The sequence below is a fragment of the Rhinoraja longicauda genome, chromosome 1 (assembly GCF_053455715.1).
Source record: "Rhinoraja longicauda isolate Sanriku21f chromosome 1, sRhiLon1.1, whole genome shotgun sequence".
In the NCBI taxonomy this organism is placed as follows: Eukaryota; Metazoa; Chordata; class Chondrichthyes; order Rajiformes; family Arhynchobatidae; genus Rhinoraja; species Rhinoraja longicauda.
In genome coordinates this window covers 21638307-21660919 of record NC_135953.1, presented here as the reverse complement: position 1 = coordinate 21660919, position 22613 = coordinate 21638307, and the positions used below count along the sequence as shown (strand labels likewise).

The following is a 22613-nucleotide window of genomic DNA, read 5'->3' as shown; positions in this document are numbered from 1 at the left end:
ATTCACAAAAACCTTGTTTCTTTAAATATTAAGATATTTCTACATATTTCTAAGACAACCAATTGCTTAAGTTTGTATCGCTAATGCCCCAGTTGATTGCTGACAATTCAATAGGCTAAACAAAATCCCTATTTTTTCATCACCAATCATCACCCCCATCTAACCCCGAAAGTCCATAAACACAAAAGCTTCAGTGAATTTAACCAGAGAATAACTAAAACCGAAAGTGATTAGGTCATGTAAAACTGGCAGCGCAGTGGAGCAGCTCGTAAAGCTGCTGCCTCAAAATGCCAGAAACGTGGGTTTGATCCTGACTTCGAGAGCTGTCTGTGTGCAGTTTGTATGTTCTCTCTGTGATCACATAAGTTTCCTCTGGGTGCTCTGGTTTCCTCACACATCCCACAGATGTGCAAGTTTGTAAGTTAATTGCCTCTGTAAATTGCCCCATATGTGTAAGGATTGGATGCGAAAGTGGTATAGCATATGCAGTGTGGAGTCGGTAGGCCTGTTTCCATGCTTTATCTCTAAAACTAAAGAAAATTTGCCAGTGTCCTATTGATTATCCAGAATGGTACAGTATACAAGAACAATAAGTTGGATAGGGTGGAAATGGATAGAATAGGGTTTAGAAGGATATGGGCCAAATGCAGACAGGTGGGACTAGTGTAGATTAGATGGGGCACATTGGCCGGCGTGGGCAAGTTGAGCCGAAGGGCCTGCTTCCACACTGTATGACTCGAACAATAAGTTAAAGAGCCTATTTGTAGTCATGTTAATACTGCACAAGAAATGGTACTCGCACACAATAACAAATAATTTAGAGACATACAGCCATAGAGTGATACAGTATGGAAACAGGCCAACACCGGCCAATATGTTCCAGCTACACTAGTCCCACCTGCCTACGTTTGGTCTATATCCCTCCAAACCTGTCCCATCCATGTACCTGCCCAATGGCTTCTTAAACGTTGGGATAGTCCTAGCCTCAACTACCTCCTCTGTCAGCTTGTTCCATACACTCTCAGATTCCTATTAAATCTTTTCCCCTTCACCTTAAACCCAAGTCCTCTGGGCAAGAGACTGTGCATAACCATTTCCGTTAACCATGGAGTCAGTGGCGCAAAATGAAACATCTGCAATGTGTGATTTTTTTCTCTATTTTTAACTTAAAAGTTTACAGCCATTATCACTGAAAATTAAGTTTGAGGCGAAACATTGTCAGTCATGCACTAGTATGTTTTACTGTGCCTCAGATTTATTAAAGTCAGTCTTGCAATTCACATTTAATGATGAGCAATGGAATCAAGAAATTTGGAGAAACTTGAGTTTGGCTTGAGGTGGGGAATCTGCACAGATCCTTTTGACAGAGCAGCCTCAAAAGGGATTATTTCAGACCCTATTTACATTAAGATTTAATGTAAAATAATAATCCAATATTGTCACATCTTCAAATACACCTAGCCTATCTGTTCTGAGGCAAACATCCTCTCTCAAAAACACAATTTAATCTTAGTTTAGATGCGGAAGTTCCTACTGAATTGAACGCACTTGGTCAATTCCAGCTTCTATTAATGCTCTAGGAAACGATGGGATACCAAAACTGATCATATTCAATCTATAATTGGGGTGATGGGCAGAGGTTGTTATCAGTCCCCATTCAGAGCTATATAAATGACTGGAGAAAAACTAATTCTGTTGATAAGAAACAAAATTTCTAAGCTTTATAATCACCAGTTCAAAAAGTATTACATCACAGACTGTGCTACTTGTGTCCACCTCTAGTACAGTTCTTTTTAAAAAATAAATTGTACTGTAAATAATGTCATAACTTGCGTCCACAGATGTTGCGTAATACTAATAACACTGTTACAGTGTAAATAGCATCTTTAATAACAGAAGTAATGAAACCCTACTTCCATGGATCAATTTAAGCTGCTTTATCCAAAACTGCTCAAGAATTTCATCTTTGGAGATACCTTACATTCATTTTTTGTGAGCCACAGTTTAATGAGTGTTATGATCGCTCACAAACCATTAAATCGTCAAAATCAAGAAAGATTCATGAAATTTAAAACAATTCTTGGAGAAAAGTGACACATGAAGGAGAATAGATCTCAATCTGTGCATACTAGTCAATGTTGGATTTTTCATGAATCACAACCTTAATACTAGTGGCACTCTCCAAATCATAGCATTGTCAACTATAACACAGAATTCTACAGAACTAAGCTGTTATTCTGCAACATTCTAAATGTACTTTGATGGGGAGGAGGAAAGGGGATGAAAAAAACTGCCAAAACCTCTCTCACTTGTCTGGGATAAGACATGCTTATCTCACACAAAATAATAAATTCCAGGTTAAAATTGAGTCCAAGTCCAGATCTTCAAATTGTGGTAAGGGAAACCAATAATAATCACTGACTATAATTGAGGTCATGCACAAAAATCACTTCCTTTTCTCCCCCCATTCCATTCTTCAACATCCTCAAAGTTGGCAATAAAATAACAAACTCTTTTAACTTATCTGCATCTTTGTCATGAACCGTTTGGATGGCTGGCAAAGTGGAAATATAAACGTTGTTAAAATTACAAAGAACGTTAAAAGTAGACCAGTTACTTTTCAAAATGCATCATCAATCTGTGGCATAGCAAAATAATGAAGAGCTCTGGATGTCCATCAATTAAGCTCAGTCCCAAACAAGGAAAACTAAGTTTGTTCAAGAGTTAAAATTCATTCCAATACACCAATAAGGAATACATTCCCTGTCAGTTTTGAATTTAGTTTTGTTGCACAGCGCACACACAAAAGTAGCCAGTTCCTTCCCTGACCAAAATTCACTCTATTTCAGAATTTTCAGACCAAATTGTGCCAGTTTATAAGAAAATAGCTTTCTAATTCCAGAACAAAAAATCAGCCTATAAATAAACATGATAAGCTGCAAGAGGTGAAATAATTCAACATCTATTGGGTCATTCTTACATTTATTTCAGTGTGGAGGAAAACTTGAGGTTTAATTTGAACTTTTCCCTTTAACATGCTGTTAAGTTTAACCCTCCTAAATACTGTAGGAAGGAAAAAAAACAGACTTGGATTTTTGGCGATGGAAAACATGATCAGTACATAGCACATATGTTTGCAGTGACATCTTAGTTAATACCCAAGGGATTTTTGATCAAATAGCATTTCCAAGCATAAACAGCAATGTGACCACGAAGACCTAAAGACGTGCAAATGTCAGATATCCAATACAAATGAGATATCGGCAGGTAAATTTTGGAAGCTCATTAATAGCACAAAACTCAAATTCTGAAAACTAGGAGCACAACTCAGTTTCCAGAATTAAAAACAGAATGCTGAAAATACTCTGGTCAGGCAAAACATTGAGAGAAAGTTAATATTTCAGGTCAGTGATCTTTCATCAGAACTGATCCTCATTCTACAGGTGGTGGCTGACCTATTGAGTATTTCAGCATTTTCTGTTTCTATTTCATATTTCAGGTACCTGTTGTTATCCATTTTCCAGTAGAATTTTCCCTTCATTCCTATCTTTCCAAATTTTTGTCAGTGGCACATTCTTCCACAATAAACCTTACTCAAGTTACTCACCCAAAATCTGTCATGGGACATTTCCAGCACAAAACACACGTTCCAAATATTCTCTCCAAATCCTAATACCAAATAGTATGTTGTAAATAGCCGACACAGTGCTCAAGGATGTGATTCCAAGCCACATTACATTGTAGAGATATATCAGCACAGATCTTTCAATCCCCGAGTGAACATTAAACACGCATGCGTAATAGTTCACAAGTGTTGGTTGCAATGTTTTCTAAAAATGTTAAACCAAGAAATTGTCAAAAAAGGAAGGGGTTTTTTCAGTCTCAACTTTGGTTTATCAGCACATGCAATGGACAAACTAAAGTAGTTTGATGTATGGTCATTTTATATAAAAATAAATTCTAAACTTCAAATTACTTCAGTGAGTGCATTTGAAAATGAAAGAACATGCCTTGGATTGTTTTTTTTTTTTAAATGTCATATATGGAAGCTTCATGCTTTCAATGTGGTCAATCCTAATCTTTCGCTATTTAAAACTATAATTGTTTAATTGAATGGCACACATTCACTGCAGATCTCCAAATAAAAGGGCAAAATTCACATATGTTTTTCATTATACCAATGATATTCCCATCAGGATAACGCAAATCTACAACAATTTTATGGTAATTTCATGGTGGGGGGGGGGGGGGGGGGGGAGTGAACAGCAGCAGGTACTGACCCAAATTTCTTTCAACGTCTATATTGCAGAATATACACAATTTAAGGAGCTTTAAAATTGTTATCCTTGTACCAATTAAGAGATTTTTTCCCCTTAGTTTCTTTTGTTTGGTCTTTGAAGTAAATGATAAGCTTGGGACAGCACTTTTAGATCTCATACACTGAGGCATTCTTTACTTGCAATATTTCAGCAGCCAATCAAGGCAATCTTGAAAAACATCGTTAATCCTAATCCTGTGTTTACGTGACAATTCTTGTGCGTTTAAGGGGAAATCAATCAACAACACTTGAGCAAGAGCCTTAGCTGACTATACATGCTCCTTAGCCTGGGAGGATTAAAGTACCAATTGCAATATTATGTTACCATCTAAACTGAGATCACAAGATAAAAACAGATAATAATAGTAATTTGATCAATTGTAAACCATCCATGCAGAAAAACCTCCTGAAGTTTCTACCTGTCACTTAAATTATTTAAATGTTTGTGCTTAGAATTCTTACCTGCTAATCCAATCAGAGTGGAAGTTATCTCAGTACAGACCAGGGATCAAGTTCAAAATCTTGCTAGTCAATATCACGCCAGACAAATAACACATTTACTGGGGTAACCAAGCGCATTTTGTTGATCCTGATGTAAAGGAGATAATCCTGGCTATTCCAGATCATAATATATCAAAAGCAATTGTAAATTTTGAGAAGTAACACGTGAAGCTTCCTCCATATAATCTAAAATGTATAATTCAATGACATAATTAGCCCACTAAGATTACATTGCTCAGTATATGTTGGGTCTCAAAAATCAAAAGCTTAATATATTTTTAATGGTGGCCGTTCTTTAACCACAAAGCCTTATTTGTCCATGCACTATGAATTACAACCAGATCAATTTATATTGCGCTTTTGAACGATTTAAAAATTAAGACAAGTTGAAATATTTGGGCAAATAAAAGTTGTTCCAAATGAGCCATAACATTTCTTGCATGGCCGGGTTGATTTAAATCACTGTGCACACATAGACATTCAAGTCCAGGTAGTAAGACACAACGAGATCTCAATTTGGTCAACTGTTTTACCAACAGATTCAGGGCATGAATGATGATGTGGGAAAGAATGGAGGGTGGGGTTTGCATCAACATGCTGCTGACTGGGTCAGTGTGTTCTAAACCCGAGTCATGCCATTATGTTGGTTTCTGCTACTTACAGGTAGACAAATTATGACTCTTATTGGAATTGATCATTTCAGATGTCACAAGCCAAAACATTTAAGATTCTGAACTGAGCAATCAGTTATTTCTGTTTGTAATAGCAAGAGTATGAAGTCAGAATAGATATTGGGGTGGATACTTCCTCTAAGTTGTTTGCACTGAACATGTATATCTAGCTAAGCATTAAACTCTACTTCTGCAATACGATTCCATCAGAGCTGAATTTTTACAGATTACAATGCATAATTGCTTTCACATGCAAGTATTTAGTGCAAGCAACAAAGTACAAGTTTTTCACTCCGATGGATTTCCACTGCCCCACTCCGAAAAAAATAATAATTCTATAATTGGTCAGTAATGAGTACTGAAATAAATGCAAAATGCAGAAGAGATGGAAAGCAAATGGGAAGCTGGTGCCATTGATGGGAGCTTCATAGGCTCTGCTTTGTTATCATAATAAACATGCTTAAACATGTGCATAAACAATTCTTATCCTAACAGATGCAAAACAGCTACTAAAGCATTAAACGATTTTTGGTATTAATTTACAAAAAGACTAGTCATTTTTTTTCATCGGGGATAGGCAGTGGACAGGACCAAAAAGAAAGGATGGGAAATTGAAGGGCAAGACAGGAGTATCTGTTAGACTAAATGTAGAGGAAGAGGTACAGAAGAATGGAGACATTTTTGACACCAGCAAAGATGAATCATCTTTTGGCAAACATTCCTTCGCGTGTGTCCCAAACATATGATTATAGGGATTTAGTCATTGGCTGCAAATTAGGATAGCCTCAGATTCACAAACATGCGGGTGTATCAACCTGAAACATGTAATTAACAAGTTACTTGAAATTGTAAAAATACTTTTTCCTATTTTTAAATGATAATTTCTAATTGTTAAAGTTAATTAAATCAATATGCCAATTAAACACTAATGATTAGAAAAGCTTTTCTGCCCTGCAATGTGATCAAAGGTAAAATCAGAGGTAGGTTGTTATAGTTATCATGGTGACTTTTGGCTTTAGAATTCTATTTCAAGCAGTCATTGAGATTAACAACCTGGCCACTGAAGTTCCTATACTGTATATAAAAATTGCATTGCTGCTCGTGTATGATATTAAGAAATCTTATTCAAAAGATCTCTCCTCAAATAGTTGTTTGGCTGAGAGTTTAATTGTATATACTTTATATATCTGATTGCTTCAAACATTTGAGTGATTGATATCATGACCAGAGGAGTTTCCATTCTCCTGAAAAGCAGTTGCAGGATTGTTGTTGAAGGACATTTGATAAGCTGGAGTACAGTCGACATTTGGCTGATTATTCATATAAGGGTTAAGCGACTGTTGTAGATTTGAATGATTGCTAGATAGATGCATAAATGTGCTGGGTTGACTAGGAGGCAGCACTGGCGTGCCACTTGTTGGCATTTTAGGCTCCTGTCGATTCGGTTGCTGCTTTGCGTCTTCATCCGTGTCCAAGCGTGTCAACTTTTCCATCCACATCCGAAATCTCTCCTCTGTCTGTCGTTGCATCTCTGCAAAACAGTTCATTGCTTCCTCCAGGACATTGCCGATACAATTCCGCTCCCATGAGATCCCACCGTCCAGAAGTCCGGTCATTTGGGTGGCAGTGCCTGCAGACCCCTCTGCACGAGTGTTGGCAGCTTGAAAGACATTGAGGCCATTTGATAAGAGCGGTTACAACACACCCATTTTACCTTTTAAAGAGACAGGATCCCTTTCAGTCAGCCTTATCAAAAAGCATTCTAAAATAACAGACTTGAATAACTACAATACAGATATAATTGATGCATGCCTGTTAAGCAAATTTTGCATTAATCAAAAATGTCTACAATAGAAAAAAATAATGTCGTGGCCATTCTCACGAAGCCTCTTGCCCCCAAGAAGGAAAACCACTTCCACTGCATTACACCTCTTATTTAGGGTCTCAAAACGCCACAAAAAATTGTATGCAAGGTGTGACTAAAACTAGAACCAACACCAGAAACAAAAAAAATAAATGTAATAATTTTAGCTTCTTGGAATTAAAAAGATTACTTTATAAAAAAAAACTTTAAATAATTAAATTGCAGTGGAAAAACAAATTGGTTTTAACACTGCTGAATTTTGGCATTGAATGTTAACAATACAAGTACTGTTTTGTTAAACTAAATAACCTTGTACTTTACAAATTTAAATGATCTATGAAATTAGAGTAAAAATAAGTTAAGTTACTACATTTTTGCCATGTCGATAACCTTCTGATTTCTTGAAATACTCAGTAAATTTGGCAAATCCCAACACTGAATTAAAAACAAATTCAAAGGACTATGTTGTCCCTGTCAATGTAAGGCAAAGGAAAAGTATAGCAGTTTAAAAAACTGAAGACACAAATGTTATAGGCATTTTTAAAAAAACAATCAAAGCACTTTAAAACAAAAGAATCAAGTTAAGAAGTGGGCCACAGGAACTGCAGAAATAAAGTTAAAGTGCTGGAGTATCCCAGCGGGTCACGCAGCATCTCTAGAGAACATGGGTAAGTGACGTTTCCGGTCGGGACCCTTCTTCTCACTCATTTTGAGGGGGGTCGGGGGATAGAAAGTGGATGAGAGAGGGGTGGGACAAAGCCTAGTAGGTAACAGTTTGATACAGGTGAGGAAGGTTTTGGTGGGCAGATGGTGGACAAAAGACGGGGGGAGAGAGGGGGAGAGGGAGAGGGAGAGTTTGCAGTTACCTAAAATTGAAGAATTCAATGTTCATACCGTTGGGTTATAAACTACCAAAGCAGAATACGAGTCGTTGTTCCTCCATTCTGCCTGTGGCTTCACTGACAATGGACAGAAAAGTCAGTATGTGAATGGGAAGGCGAGTTTAAATGGTTAGCAATTGGGAGATCCTGGAAGTCTTGGTGGACCAATCGTTAGTGTTCGGTGAAACGGTCACTGAGTCTGCGCTTGAGATGAATATTATCTTTACAACATGACGACTGGCATCCCCGTCACAGATCGGTTTGGGAACAGTTCCATCCAAGACCGCAAGAAATTGCAGCAAATTGTGGACGCAGCTCAGACCATCACACAAACCAACCTCCCTTCTATTGACTCTACTTATACCTCATGCTGCCTCAGCAAGGCCAACAGCATAATCAAGGATGAGTCGCACTCTGGCCGCTCCCTCATCTCCCCTCTGGCAAAAGGTGTGTGAAAACGCACACCTCCAGACTCAGGGACAGTTTCTTCCCAGCTGTTTTCAGGCAACTGAATCATCCTACCACAACCAGAGTAGTATTGAACTACTATTTACCTCTTTGTTGACACTCGGACGATACTTGATCGGACTTTGCTGGCATTACCTTGCACTAAACGTTATTCCCTTATCATGTATCTACACACTGTAAATAGCTCAATTTAATAATGTATTGTTTTTCCGCTGACAGGATAGCATACAACAAAAACCTTGATACAAGTGACAATAAACTAAATTAAACTAAGTTAAGTTGCCAGTACCTGTCTAGAATTTTTTTCTTTGTACTAGAATTCACCAAACCGTCAATCCTGTCAGCAGCAAACTGCAGGTTAACCACCAATTTACAATTTACTTTATTGCAAGCTTCAATTATTGGATGCAAATCAAATACTGATTTCCTTTCCCATCATAAATCTGCCATTGTGAGGATTTATTTCTCTACGGCATCTCTTTCTTTTACATATCCAGAATCTCTTTTTTATCTACAGGTATAAAAACATAACTTTTATGTAAAGAGCTGGAAAGATAGAGAAAAATATCTGACTAATCTATTTTTTAAAATATATCTATTTAACAATCTAAAAATGTTTGAAGTGTCACACGAGCACATTAAATTTCTGTTGATGAAACTGACTCTAGATAATACCATTACTTGGTATCTTTAAAATGTAAAGTTTACCAGAGTTCCCCTGGTCCTCACATTTTACCCCACCCATCTCTGCATCCAACACATCATCCTCTGACATTTCCATCATCTCATACGTGATCCCACCACCACTCATATCTTCACACCCCACCCCTTTCTCGCAGAGACCGCTCCCTCCACAACTCCTAAAAAGTTGTGGTCCTGCAACCACAGAAGATGTAACATCTGTCCCTATAAATCCTCTCTCACCTCCAACCAGGAACTACAAAAGTCTATCCAGCTCAGCACAGAGGCTTGCATGCACCTCCTCCAACCTCACATACTGCATCCAGTGGTCCCGATGTGGCGTCCTATACATCAGCAAGACCAGGTGTGAACTCGGCAACGGTTTCGCCAGACACGTGCGCTTGGTCTGGCAAGCCCAACTGGATCTACTACTGGACCCCTCCCCTCCCTCCCCTCCCTCCCCCTCCCCCCCCCCTCCCCCTCCCCCCCCCCCCCTCCCCCCCCCCCCCCCCTCATCTGTCTGAAAATGGGTCCCGACTCAAAACAGCACCTATCCATGTTCTCCAGAGATGCTGCCTGACCCATTGAGTTAATCCAGCACTCTGTGACTTTTAAAGTTAACCTGTTTGCGGAACAAACGATTAAAGTATGTGTTAGACAGTAGTGAATGACTTGCCCTTTAGTACAACCATTTCAAGAAATTTCAAAACATCTGGCTTTACATTTGATTCGAGTTGTACCATGTTATACCATCCAATATATATAAATGAAATTCACCATAGCTTTCGGCACAGTAGTACACTCTTGCCTCTCTTCAGGAAAAGAGGGACTATCTACATAGAATACAGCACAGGAACAGGTCCTTTGTCCACAATATGCTGAATATATTGTCCAGTTAATCTCTGCCTGCACATGATCCGTATCCCGCCATTTTCTGCATAGCCTAAAAGTTTCTTAAATGCTCTGATATGTGCCTCCACCACCACCCCTGGCAGAGCATACCAGGCACGCACCAATCTCTATGTAAATTAAAACCTGCTTGGCACCTCTATAAACCTCTCCTGCTCTGAGCATTAAGCTTGCGCTCTGGTCTTTGCCTTTTTTCCCCCGTGAAAAACGTCCTGACCATCTACCCAATCTATGCCTCACAATTTTATATCCTTTTCTCAGGTCTCCCCTCAGTCTCTGAAGAAGGGTCTCTCCCGGAAACGTCACCTATTCCTTCTCTCCAGAGATGTTGCCTGTCCCGCTGAGTTACTCCAGCATTTTGTGTCTATCTTCGGTTTAAACCAGCATCGGCAGTTCCTTTCTACACACCTCAGCCCCTGAAGCTTCATAGAAAACAATCCAAGTTTGTCCAACCTCTGCTTACATCCAATATTCTCTCATCTGTGCAACATTCTGATAAAACTTTCGGCATGCCCTCAAGGCCTCCATACCTTTCCCACAATGGGATGGTCACAATACTCCAAATACAGCCTAAAGTTTTATAAAGCTGCAACATGACTTCCTAACACTTATACTCAATGCCTCAACCATACACCTTCTTCAGCAATACTTCAAAGCATTGGAGGTACGTCATCCGGGCAGCCTACACATAATCCTCCAAATCAACCAGACAGATGAGTGAGCCAGTTTCCCCTCAGGAAGACTTCCCCAGCAATGAGGCTCCAGGTACACTCAAATGGCTTAAGTGGTCAGAGCATGTTACAGATATGATCAACAGCAGACATCCTACTTGCAGGGGCAACGTGAAGAGCAGCCTTTTCCCCCACACCGAGGGCGGTGGATTTATGGAACAAGCTATCATTTGGGCTAGTACATGTATAGAAAAGATTTAGTAGTTATATGGGCCAAACGCATGCTGGTGGGACTAGTGATAGGTCATCTTGGTTGGCATGGGAATGTTGGGCTGATGGGCTTGTTTCCGTGCTGTTTTGCTATGACTTTATCTGTCAGGAGTAGAGATTTCCAGATAAACAGAGGAAAAGATTCAAGAAAATTCCCCTGGCCAATAATGCATTCCTTTGCGGTAAAACAATTGATATTTATAACTGAACAAACTTTTCCAGCCATTATTATTCCAAATTCCCAAATTTATATGTGGGGAAAGGAAAGCAACTAGAATCAAATCTTACTGAACCTCTGAAAAGATATGACAACTAGAAGTAAACTTGGTTTACCAATTCTAAGAAGGAATCTAAAGGTCTGAATTTATAGCAAAGAACGCTCATATAACAAATGTCTGTACAGATGAACACACCAATAAAAATATTCTGAAAATGATACAAAATACCATAACTTCAGCAATTTTACTAATGCCAAAGAACAAAATCTAAAACATGACGACTTACAAAGGATGCCTTGACTCAGCAATTTATGGCAAGAGGAAGAAATCAGATCTACTGTCAACCACTGATAAACCAGCACACTCAAGCACACCAGACTAAGGATTTCCTATTAATACTCAAATACATTTTTAATTCATTTTATTCAGAGGTGACATTGTTTTATAATAATTGCCCAAGTAAAAGGAAAACTTTTAAAAAATGCAGGAAATGGGGCCCTGGCAAGTCAGAAGGGAGCATGGAAAACATGACCTGTTGAGCTAAATCCTGAACCATCAGGCTAACCAAATGGTCTGGGAGCAGATTATTAAAGTTTTATTGAATATTCACTGTTGCATTGTATCTCACATATCACAACTATCATGGTGCTTTAAGAGACTGATGATGGCACACATTAACACAGATTAACTCCAGCATTCCAGAACCAAAGGTCACAGTTTAAGATTAAGGGGCAGGCCATTTTGGACTGAGATAAGGAAAAACATTTTCTCCCAGAGAGTTGTGAATCTGTGGAATTCTCTGCCACAGATGGCAGTGGAGGCCAATTCACTGGATGTTTTCAAGAGAGAGTTAGATATAGCTTTTAGGGCTAACGGAATCAAGGGATATGCGGAGAAAGCAGGAACAGGGAAGTGATTTTGGATGATCAGCCATGATCATGATCACTACCCCAAACCGTCAGAGACTCCTCCACTCTCACCACATTCAAAACATCACTGAAGTCTCACCTGTTCAGTACTGCCTTCAACCACTGAAGATCACCTCACCTTCTGTCTCCTTTCTCTGTTCGTTTCCTTATTTATCTATTTACCTGTAAAGCGTCTTTGAGTATATGAAAAGCGCTATATAAATGTAATGCATTATTATTATTATTATTATGATCATATTGAATGGCGGTGCTGGCTCAAAGGGCTGAACGGCCTACCCTTGCACCTATTTTCTGTGTTTCTTCCAGACAGCTTTGATTCACTGCAATTCACCTACCAAGGAAACAAGGAAAGCTACAGCAGAATCTTATTTATTGACAATAGCTCTGCATTCAGCACCACAATCCCAACCAAACTCGTGTCCAAACCAAATCCCTGACTATACTCTCTCACGGCTGTGCAGCCAAATACTGCTAACTCCATTTACAAGTTTGCAGATGACACAATCATAGTGGGCTGGATGTCAAACAAGATTGAGATTTTAATTACATGGCGTCAAGACCACAATCTCTCCCTCGATGTCAGCAAAATGAAGCTAGCAATTGAGAAACAAGGAACTGTAGATGCTGGTTTACCAAAAAAAAGTGCTGGAGTAACTCAGCGTGTCAGCCAGCATCTCTGTAGGTTATTGATAGGTGCCGTTTCAGATTCTTCTTCAGGACAGTTCCTTCCCAACTGTTATCGGGCAACTAAACCATCCTGTCACCAACCAGAGAGTGATCCTGACCTGCCATCTACCTCATTGGAGACCCTCAGACTGTCTTTAATCGGATATGATCTTGCACTAAATATTATCAAATCACGTCTTTCTACTGACTGGATAGCATACAACAAAAAGAGCTTTCCACGCGACAATAAACGAAACTAAATTGATAGGTGGATACAAGAATAGAGGGTGGACACAAAATGCTGGAGTAACTCAGCGGGACAGACAGCATCTCTGGAGAGAAGGAATGGGTGACCCTTCTTCAGACTCATTTAAACCAGAATCTGCAGTCCTTTCCTACACAAGAGGGGGATTTGGCAGATGGATGGATAAAGGCCAGAGATAAAAAGGGAAAAGGATGCAAGGTAAGGAGAGAAGTGTAAAATGTGAAGCCAGAGGATGGGCAGAAGTAGATGCAAGTTAAGGAGAGTAGAGGAGTAAAATGTGAAACCAGAGTAAGGGACATCGGTGGAAGGGGATGGGGAACAGGATAATGGGAGAAATGGGTGGCGCCCGGATAGGAAAAGTGTGCGGTGGGGGGTCACTTAAAATTTGAGAATTCAATGTTCATACCGCTAGGTTGTAAGCAGAATATGACGTGCTGTTCCACCAATTTGTGTGTGACCTCACTCAGGCAATGGAGGAGGCCCAGAGACAGAAATGTGGAAAGGGGAAGGGGAGTAAAAGTGGTTAGCAACCGGGTGATCCAGCAGCCTAGGCGATGGAGCGCAGGTGTTCAGCAAAATGGTGGCCAAGTCTACGCCGATGTTAAGGAGACCACATTAAGGGCATTGAATGTGGTTAGAGGAAATACCTGTGAAGCTAAGTGGTGTGCACACCCAAGTCAGTATCAATGATGCCAGAGTGGAAATGGTTGAAGGCTTTAAGTTTCTAGATGTAAATATCACTAACAATCTGTCCAAGACCAACCACATTGAACGTATGAAGGTTCTACAATGCTTCTAACTGTGCTGCCAGAGGCAATCGTGGAAGTGGATACGAAAGTACCGTTTAGGAGACTTTTAGGGAGGCACATTGATACGCAGGGAATGGAGGGATAGGGATCACATGCAGGCAGAGGAGACCCCAACATTCAAATAACAATCATTGATTTTATTTGCTCTTTGTTGTCTTGCTATGTATGAAATTGCTAGATATCTATAGCCATTCAAAAACTCCTCATTATGCGTAAAGTGCATTTAGATGTCTGAAACAATGTTCAAATCGAATGGAGTAAACTCCAGAGGTGGCCCTGCTCCAATTTTGTATTTTTGTGACACGTCTCACTCATTAACCAGCAATCCTTTCCAAAGAAACAATGTTTGAAGACCGAGAACGGAGTATTCGCTAGCAAAAGAGTATGCATAGATGGAGAAATATGAGACAATTTTACGGCATCATCCTGGGTGCAAACTCAGTAACTTACTGATAGGACAAACATACTGTTCACCTGAAGCTCCCACTCATAGAATTGTTTCAATATTTCTCCCAGCTGCATTAAGTTGTCATAATCTAGCCTCTTGTCTTTTTGCTCAACTGTGTTTTAATGTCCGATCCTTTGCAAGTACTTGTATGCATACTCAGAGCCCGATGTAAATAGCAATGCTTTTAGATATTTTTCATGGGTTTAACCCACATCCTAGCCCTGCAAATTCTTCCAGTTCTCTCACATTTGCTGAAAACCAACATTCCTCCAATTCCATCACAGCAGAGGTTTTAGTAATCCTTCGCTAAACCAACTGTCCCTGCTTCCGTACAAAATCTCAACACAGATGCTAATGATGTACTTTTTTTAACCTGAGCCCATCATAGAAACATAGAAAATAGGTGCAGGAGTAGGCCATTCGGCCCTTCAAGCCTGCACCGCCATTCAATATGATCATGGCTGATCATCCAGCTCAGTAGCCTGTACCTGCCTTCTCTCCATACCCCCTGATCCCTTTAGCAAAAAGGGCCACATCTAACTCACTCTTAAATATAGCCAATGAACTGGCCTCAACTACCTTCTGTGGCAGAGAATTCCACAGACTCACCACTCTCTGTGTGAAGAAGTGTTTCATTCAAAACCACAGAAATCAAATTCACAATGCCATACCAAATTATGGATGGGGATTAGAGATCGTTGTGCTTCAGTCCACGGCCTATGACTCCCCAGGGAAAAAAAGATCCAGCCTATCCAGTTTCTCCATTGAACTCAAGCCTTCCAGTTTTAGTGACAGACTTGTGCATCTTTTCTGCACCCGTTCCAACTTTATATCCTTCCTATTTCTGGGCAGCCAGAATTGCACACAATACCCAAGTGTTGTCTTAACAATGACTTGTGCACTTGCAACAGGACCTTCAAATTCCTGTACTGTGTCCTGACCACTGATGGCCAGCATGCCAAATGCCACCTTCACTACTGCACGCGTGTTGCCATTTTCAGGGAGCTATTTACCTATTCTCTTTGGTCTCACTGTTCTACAATTCTCCAGAGCCCTGCCATTTATTGCGCAAATCCATCCCTACTTTAACTTTCCGAAATGCAACACCTCACACTTATTTGAGTTAAATTTCCATCCAACTCCTTTGCCCACTTTCCCAGTCCATCCAGATCATGTGGTAATCTTAGATAACCTTCTTTACTGTCCACTATCACACCGATTTTGGCCTCATCCACAAATTTCTAATCATTTCCAGTTAACAACTCTGTCATACTCCCTAATGTCTCCTCCCTGCCATGGTCAGTCTTCTTTGTTAACTCTTCAAAAGCCTCAAATCAAATTTGTAAGACACGATTTCCCAAGCACAAAGTCATGCTAATTATTCCTAATCAGTCCTAATCAGAATCCTTTCCAGTAGCTTTCCTACCACAGATATTAGCTCACTGACCTGTAGTTCCCTGGCATCTTGTTGCAGTCCTTAAATGAAGCCACAAAAATAGCCACCCTTTAGTCTTAAAGTACCTCACTAGTGGCTAAGATTGTGCAATTTATGTCTCCCAAGGCACCGTGCATTTTTCCCCTATCTTCCAACAATATTCTAAGATATACTCATCCCCAGAGATTTATCCACCTTAATATGCCTCAAGACTGCCACTACTCTGTTGTAATGTGAATATGTTCCAATAGAATGACTTCATCAGCGCACATCCCTGCTTCTGACCTTACGACTGAAGAAAGGTAATTCATGAAGCAGCTAAATGTGGCTGAGCCCTGGACATGAAGCTGAGGAACCCCTGCAGAGATGTTCTGTGGCTGAGATGACTTACAGTCACCACAACCATCTTCCTTTGTGCTCGTGTGTAGGAAGGAACGGCAGATGCTGGTTCAAACCGAAGATAGACAAAATACTCTCCGCCATGATCCCAGTGGGCTCCCTGCCGAGCTAGCCTGAAACAAAGCGCGTGATTGGTCAATTGGCGTCCGATTCAATGACAAGCGTGCTTTGATTGGACAAGTACTACTCGGAAAATAGACAAGATTGGAGGTTTTTCATATTTTAAAAATATGTGCAGGTTTTGTTCTTGACGAGTTTCAGATATAATTTCTGTAATATTTTTACACAATATGTTATAATTACAGGTAGATATGGGATGTGGGTCACGACATGAAACGAAAAGGCACCTCGGCCCACAGCCCACCTCTCCCATCAGGCAAGAAGTGCAGATGTTTGAAAGTGAATACTTCCAGATTCAGGGACAGTTTCTTCCCTGCTGCCATCAGGCAACTGAACCGCCCTCTCGCCAACTAGAGAGTGATCTTGATCTCCCATTTACCTCATTGGAGACCTTCAAACTATCTTTAATCAGACTTTACCTTACAGTAAACATTGTACCCCATGTCCCCTAAAAAGTACACTATGGCTGGCTTGATTGTCATCATGTATAGTCTTTCCAATGGCTGGATAGCATGTAACAAAAAAGCTTTTCGCTGTTCTTTGTTACACTTGACAATGATAAACAAAAAATCTCTGGAGAATGTGGATACGCGATGTTTTGGGTTGAGACTGATGCTGCCTGACCTGTTGAGTTACTCCGGCACTCTGTCCTCATTCTTATATTTTCCTTTGCCATGTCTTGGTACACAATTCAATATCGCTCATTTAGTTAACATGTCCTGCTCTCCAATCTCCATTCCTAAACCCGTCAGTTTCACTTATTTATAGCATATTCTCACCAAGGCACACCGATAAATATAGAATAATTTCCATTTCATTGCTACAACATCAACATTATAGACATGAAGATAGTAAAATTAAATTAAGCTTCCCCAAGACATAGTAACTAAAAATACAATGTACAATGGTGTGCCAAGAAAATCAGTAGGAAATAATGACAAAGCAAAGGAAAAATTACATCAGAACTGAGGAAGTATGCGTCAATAAAGGTGGAAAGAACTGTCTTTGTACCTCTGAAGGACATATAATCTGACAATCCAAATTGCTGCATGTTTCTGTCCATATTGCTACTAAAACGTGACATGAAAAAAATGATTTATTAATTCAAAATCCCGGAAATTAAGAGTTTTCTGTGTCTTGTAAGTTAAGATGTTTGCCATATTTAATCTTTTAATGCTTACCATTCTGTAGACTTGAGCATTTTGAGTCTATTCAAACGCAACGCAGTATTTTACAAATTATCGAAACCATGAAAATCCCACCTACCTCACGTGTGATATTAGTTGGCTTTAGACATTTTTTTGTCTGCCGTTTTCAGAAAAACAAATGAAAATCTATGAGGCATTTCATTGCAGAAAGAGCCAGGAATGCCACACTTCAAAAAAACACAAAAGTCTTATCTCTAAGGAGACTGACTATTCCAGCCGGTTAAAACGAACACTAATTTTGCATCCTTACTATTTATCCCCAATACCATAAATATTAACTTGATATTTATTTTCGGATGCTTCCAGATCTGTGGTGTTCCAATATTCCACTTTAATTGGATTTTTAAACAACTTTTTATTTATATTTCAGAGCATCCCAAAAGGAAAATGATGAATTTGATTGTCCTTGTCTAATGTTGGATGGGACACACACACAAAAAATGCAATAGAAAGGCGAAACACAATGTCAGCCAACTAATTAATTTGCTCTATTGCCCAACTCCTACTCACAAAAACACTCCTGATCCCTGAGAATGTAAAATTCTGCCGATCTTTGTGGAGCAAGTATATTTTTAGGGATGAGAGCCTGGAGTGAAAACAAATGAAAGTAGCTCCTTTCATCCATCAATTAGCAATTGCAAGAATTAAATATGCAATGCATTCTGAAATTTCTCATGGTCAACTTCAGATCTGCCCTTCTATCTTTGGATTATTTTTCCATGAGCATATTTTGCACAACTTTATCTACGTCTTCCATCTAAAATCAGTTGCAAAGACCAGAAACAAAATACAAAAACCGTGAAGGCATATTTTTGAGCAATCCAACGTCCTCCAATATCTGGGATAATTTCAAGTGGACGTTTATTCTTGATGGTTGAAATACATTAGAATGGGTAATAATTGCATCCCAGCACTAATAAACAAAGATCTGAGCTATAAATAATAGCAAGCAAAGTAAAGATGTAGAGTTATAAAAGGATAGACTGCATCATAAAGATGGATTTTAAGGAGAAATACCTATCCACTTTGAACCCAAGACATCAGGTTACTTTCTTAATGGGCTAGTTTAAGGGTGGAGAAGAATTGGAATGTATTAATGGGAGGTTGGAATAAAAATGCAAGGAAGTTATACTTCAATTCTACAATATTGTTTGGAACATCTAGGTGTAAGAATTTTAGGCATTTGTTGATAATGGTTGATAATTCATCCACACCACATTGGCCACGATGTCATTTCACTCCTGCCATCGGAGTTGACAACAGGGATGGTAATATAAGATGAAAAGTGATGGCAATCGGGAACAACAAGTAGCTTGCAGAAGATTTTAATACGGAATGATTATCTGAACGAATGTGGGGCGTGCTGGGTGGCACTAGGAAACACAGGTAATTTGCAGGTAGTGTAAATGCAGAATAATTATCTGACATTACAGAATGAATGTCTAGTGAATATTGGACATTTGAACAGAGATTGGCAGAAATTATCAACACAAACCACCAAATTAAATGTTGAATTTGGAAGATTATAAAGTAGCTAATGTGGCAGCGGAGGCCAATTCACTGGATGAATTTAAAAGATAGTTAGATAGAGCTCTAGGGGCTAGTGGAATCAAGGGATATGGAGAGAAGGCAAGCACAGGTTACTGATTGTAGATGATCAGCCATGATCACAATGAATGGCGGTGCTGGCTCGATGGGCCAAATAGCCTCCTCCTGCACCTAGTTTCTATGTTTCTAATGGAAAGATGAATTGCTACTCTTCAGTAGAAGAGTTTTGGTGAGATCAAGGACCAAGAGTTCAGAATGGAAGAAAGAAGAAAGTTGCAAGAAAATAAAAGCACGGGCCCACCCTACTCACCATTCCCCTAAAGTATGAATAAACCCACGTTCGTTACTTTTTAAAAACAATTTACCTTATAAACGTTAATAAATCAGCCCCCCCACCCCCCCGGAGGATCAGCGGGAGAACCAGCGCCCGTCTCAGTGTGCCCCGCGCCCGACCTTCCTCCCATACCGCAGCGCGCCGCAGAGGTTGTGGCAGAGGGTCCAACAAGATGGCCGTCGCCCGCCACTCGCAGCAGGAGAAATGCGGCCAAGGTCAGTGGCTTCTCCCTGTCCACTCTCGCCCATCCACGGCCCCGGGAGACGCTCCCCGCCCGGCAACGGGTCCATGCCGACCCCACCGTTCCCGCCGCAGATTGCAGCGGAGCTGCAGGAGATGCTTTGACTCCGCAGGAGAAACGGGGCCGACGTCACTGCTTTTTCCCTCTTCCCCCCTTGCTGGCACACAGCCATGGGGGCACTCCCCACCCAGCAACAGCTCCACGGTTGGGCCGAGGGGGGCGGGAGGAGAGGGGTGGAGCAGGAGGGGGCTGGAGGGGAGGAGGGAGGGAGGGGTGCAGGGGATGGGGTGGGGAGGAGGGAGGGAGAGGGGTGAAGGGGATGGAGAGGGGGTAGGGAGAGAGGGGGAGGGGTGAAGGGGATGGGGAGGTTGGAGGGAGGGGGGGTTGGGGGAGGGGTTTGGGGGGATGGGTGAGGTGGAGGGGTGAAGAGGAGGATGGGGTGCTGCACCAATGCTGGAGAAGTTTGGACCCAACGGGTCCACTTGGTCTAGTATCCTATAAATTAGATAGAATTGAGTGGTGTGGTCAAATCATTCAGCTGGGAGAATGTAACTATTTTGTAAGGGGATACGTTTTTAAGTATACCTATGTTATTGATTTACCAAGCTTTCCCAAGAAGGATGAACGAATGAAGGGTCGGCAGGGTGTCACGGCGGTAGAGCTGCTACCTTTCAGTGCAGAGACCTGGGTTCCATCCTGTCTTTGGGTGCTGTGTGTATGGATTTGTACTTTCTCCCAGTGACCACGCAGGTTTTCTCCGGGTGCTCCAGTTTCCTCCCACATTCCAAAAGCGTACAGGTTTGGTGGTCAATTAGTTTAGTTTTTAGTTTAGAGATACAGCGCGGAAATAGGCCCTTCGGCCCACTGGGGCAATCTAGCAATCCCCACATATTAACATTATCCTACCAGGGACAATTTTTACATTTACCCAGCCAAATTTACCTACAAACCTGTACATCTTTGGAGTGTGGGAGGAAACCAAAGATCTCGGAGAAAACCCAAGCAGGTCAGGGAGGGAACGCACAAGCTCCGTACAGAAAGCACCCGTACTCATAATCAAATCTGGCAATTGATGTGCGTAAATTGGTAAAATTGTAAATTGTAAATTGTCCCATTTTGTAGGATAATGCTAGTGTACAGGGATCGCTGGTCGGTGCGGACTTGATGGGCCTGTTTCCGCGCTGCATCTCTAACGGGCGGCACAGTGGAGCTGCAGTAGAGTTGCTGCCTTGAAGCGCCAGAGACCCGGGTTCAATCCTGACTACGGGTGCTGTCTGTACAGAGTCTGTATGTTCTCCCCATGATCTGCATGGGTTTTTCCAGGGAGCTCCAATTTCCTCCCACATTCTAAAGATGTACAGGTTTGTAGGTTAATTGGCTTGGTAAAATTGAAAATTGCCCCCAGTGTGTGAAGAATAGTGTTAATGTGCAGGGATCGCTGGTCGGCACAGACTCGGTGGGCCGAAGAGCCTGTTTCCACGCTGTATCTCTAAACTAAACAAAAAATGCATTGGTCGGAAGACAAACAAGTACACCTGATTAAATCTCCAATCCAACTTCTTTTAGAGCTGAGGCAACTTCCTGTTGTGCCATGCCCAAGGATGGGCACAGTACTCTAGCTAATGTTTAAGAATAACTTCCTTACTTTTGCAATTCATTTTTTAACAGTCTTTTCAGCTTTTGTTAAATTCCAGGATTTCTGCACATATATTGCCAGGGTTCTTTATATCTGAACTCACTGAACACCAGTCTAAGTTCTTCTCAAGTCTAACATCCTCACTCTTTAACATATGTATGAAAGAATGCCCTCGATTGTCAATTGTGGATTACCCGAATATATACTAAAAAGAGAAGTCATCATAATGTTTGACCTACAAGGAAAAGACTGAGAATTTCCCCAGAGGAAATAAACAGCCATTCACTACTACAAAAGATCTGGTACCTAGACGTTTATTATAAAAGATGCATTAAATAATAGAATGTCACTTTTCTGCAAACTACCACAGATACATAAAAGTGAAAAAAATCAAATTGTATTATCTGTAAATAGTATTGAAGAAGCAAAAAAAGCAAATGTCAGACACTGAAAGTAAAAATTGTTAAAAATATTAATGTTGGGCAGCATCTGTGGAGAAAGAAAAAAAATCTCTCCCTGTACATATTGCTGAGCATTTGACATTTCCTTGAAAACAATCTCACCAAATACTTTCAAGATAGCTAAAGTCAGTTTCAGAAAAGCAAACTGATAGCCACAGCAATGATTAGGATTTTTTATTTATTTAAATGGGCTATATTACAACTTACAGCTTCTTGGAGAAATAGTCAAGCACACAAGAAAATAGGTGTAAGCCACATGTCCCCTCAGGCCTCCCCTCCCATTCAAGGTGAACATGGCAGATCTACTCCAGGTCTCAATTCTTCCTCCCCCTCCTCCTCCTGCTGCAGCACATATTCCCAAAACAACTTTGCACCCCTTATGTTATATTTTGGACAACACGTGCTTTCTCAGATATCTGCTATGTGTCTTGAAGTGCCAAGGCAAATCATTGCAGGAACCAATTCAATGTTCCCATTATTCCATACACACAATAACAAAATTTCCAAGATACTTTAAAATGCACACTCAATATTGCTGGGTACATTTTTCAAACATCCCTGAAATTTCTTTCTTCAACATATTTTTTAAGGCCATCTACTACAAGTTATGACCCTCACAATATTCACTTGAATAGATAACAGGATCATAAATAACATCTAAG

The 22613-nt window shown here is 40.4% G+C and overlaps 1 protein-coding gene across 9 annotated transcripts in view; it reads right to left on the bottom strand.

Annotated features, from left to right (window-relative positions):
* Window positions 1-22613, bottom strand: part of ark2n (arkadia (rnf111) N-terminal like PKA signaling regulator 2n) — an 84256-nt gene that overhangs the window by 24093 nt on the left and 37550 nt on the right. Inside the window, exon 3 of one of the 9 annotated variants that reach the window (XM_078417405.1) lies at window positions 5293-7150. The exons of the other annotated variants lie outside the window; for them this stretch is intronic. Within the exon in view, the coding sequence (XP_078273531.1) occupies window positions 6687-7150 (464 nt within the window). The 3' untranslated portion in view covers window positions 5293-6686. Of the gene's footprint in view, window positions 1-5292; window positions 7151-22613 lie in introns of those variants that run through there. 9 annotated transcript variants of the gene reach the window in all.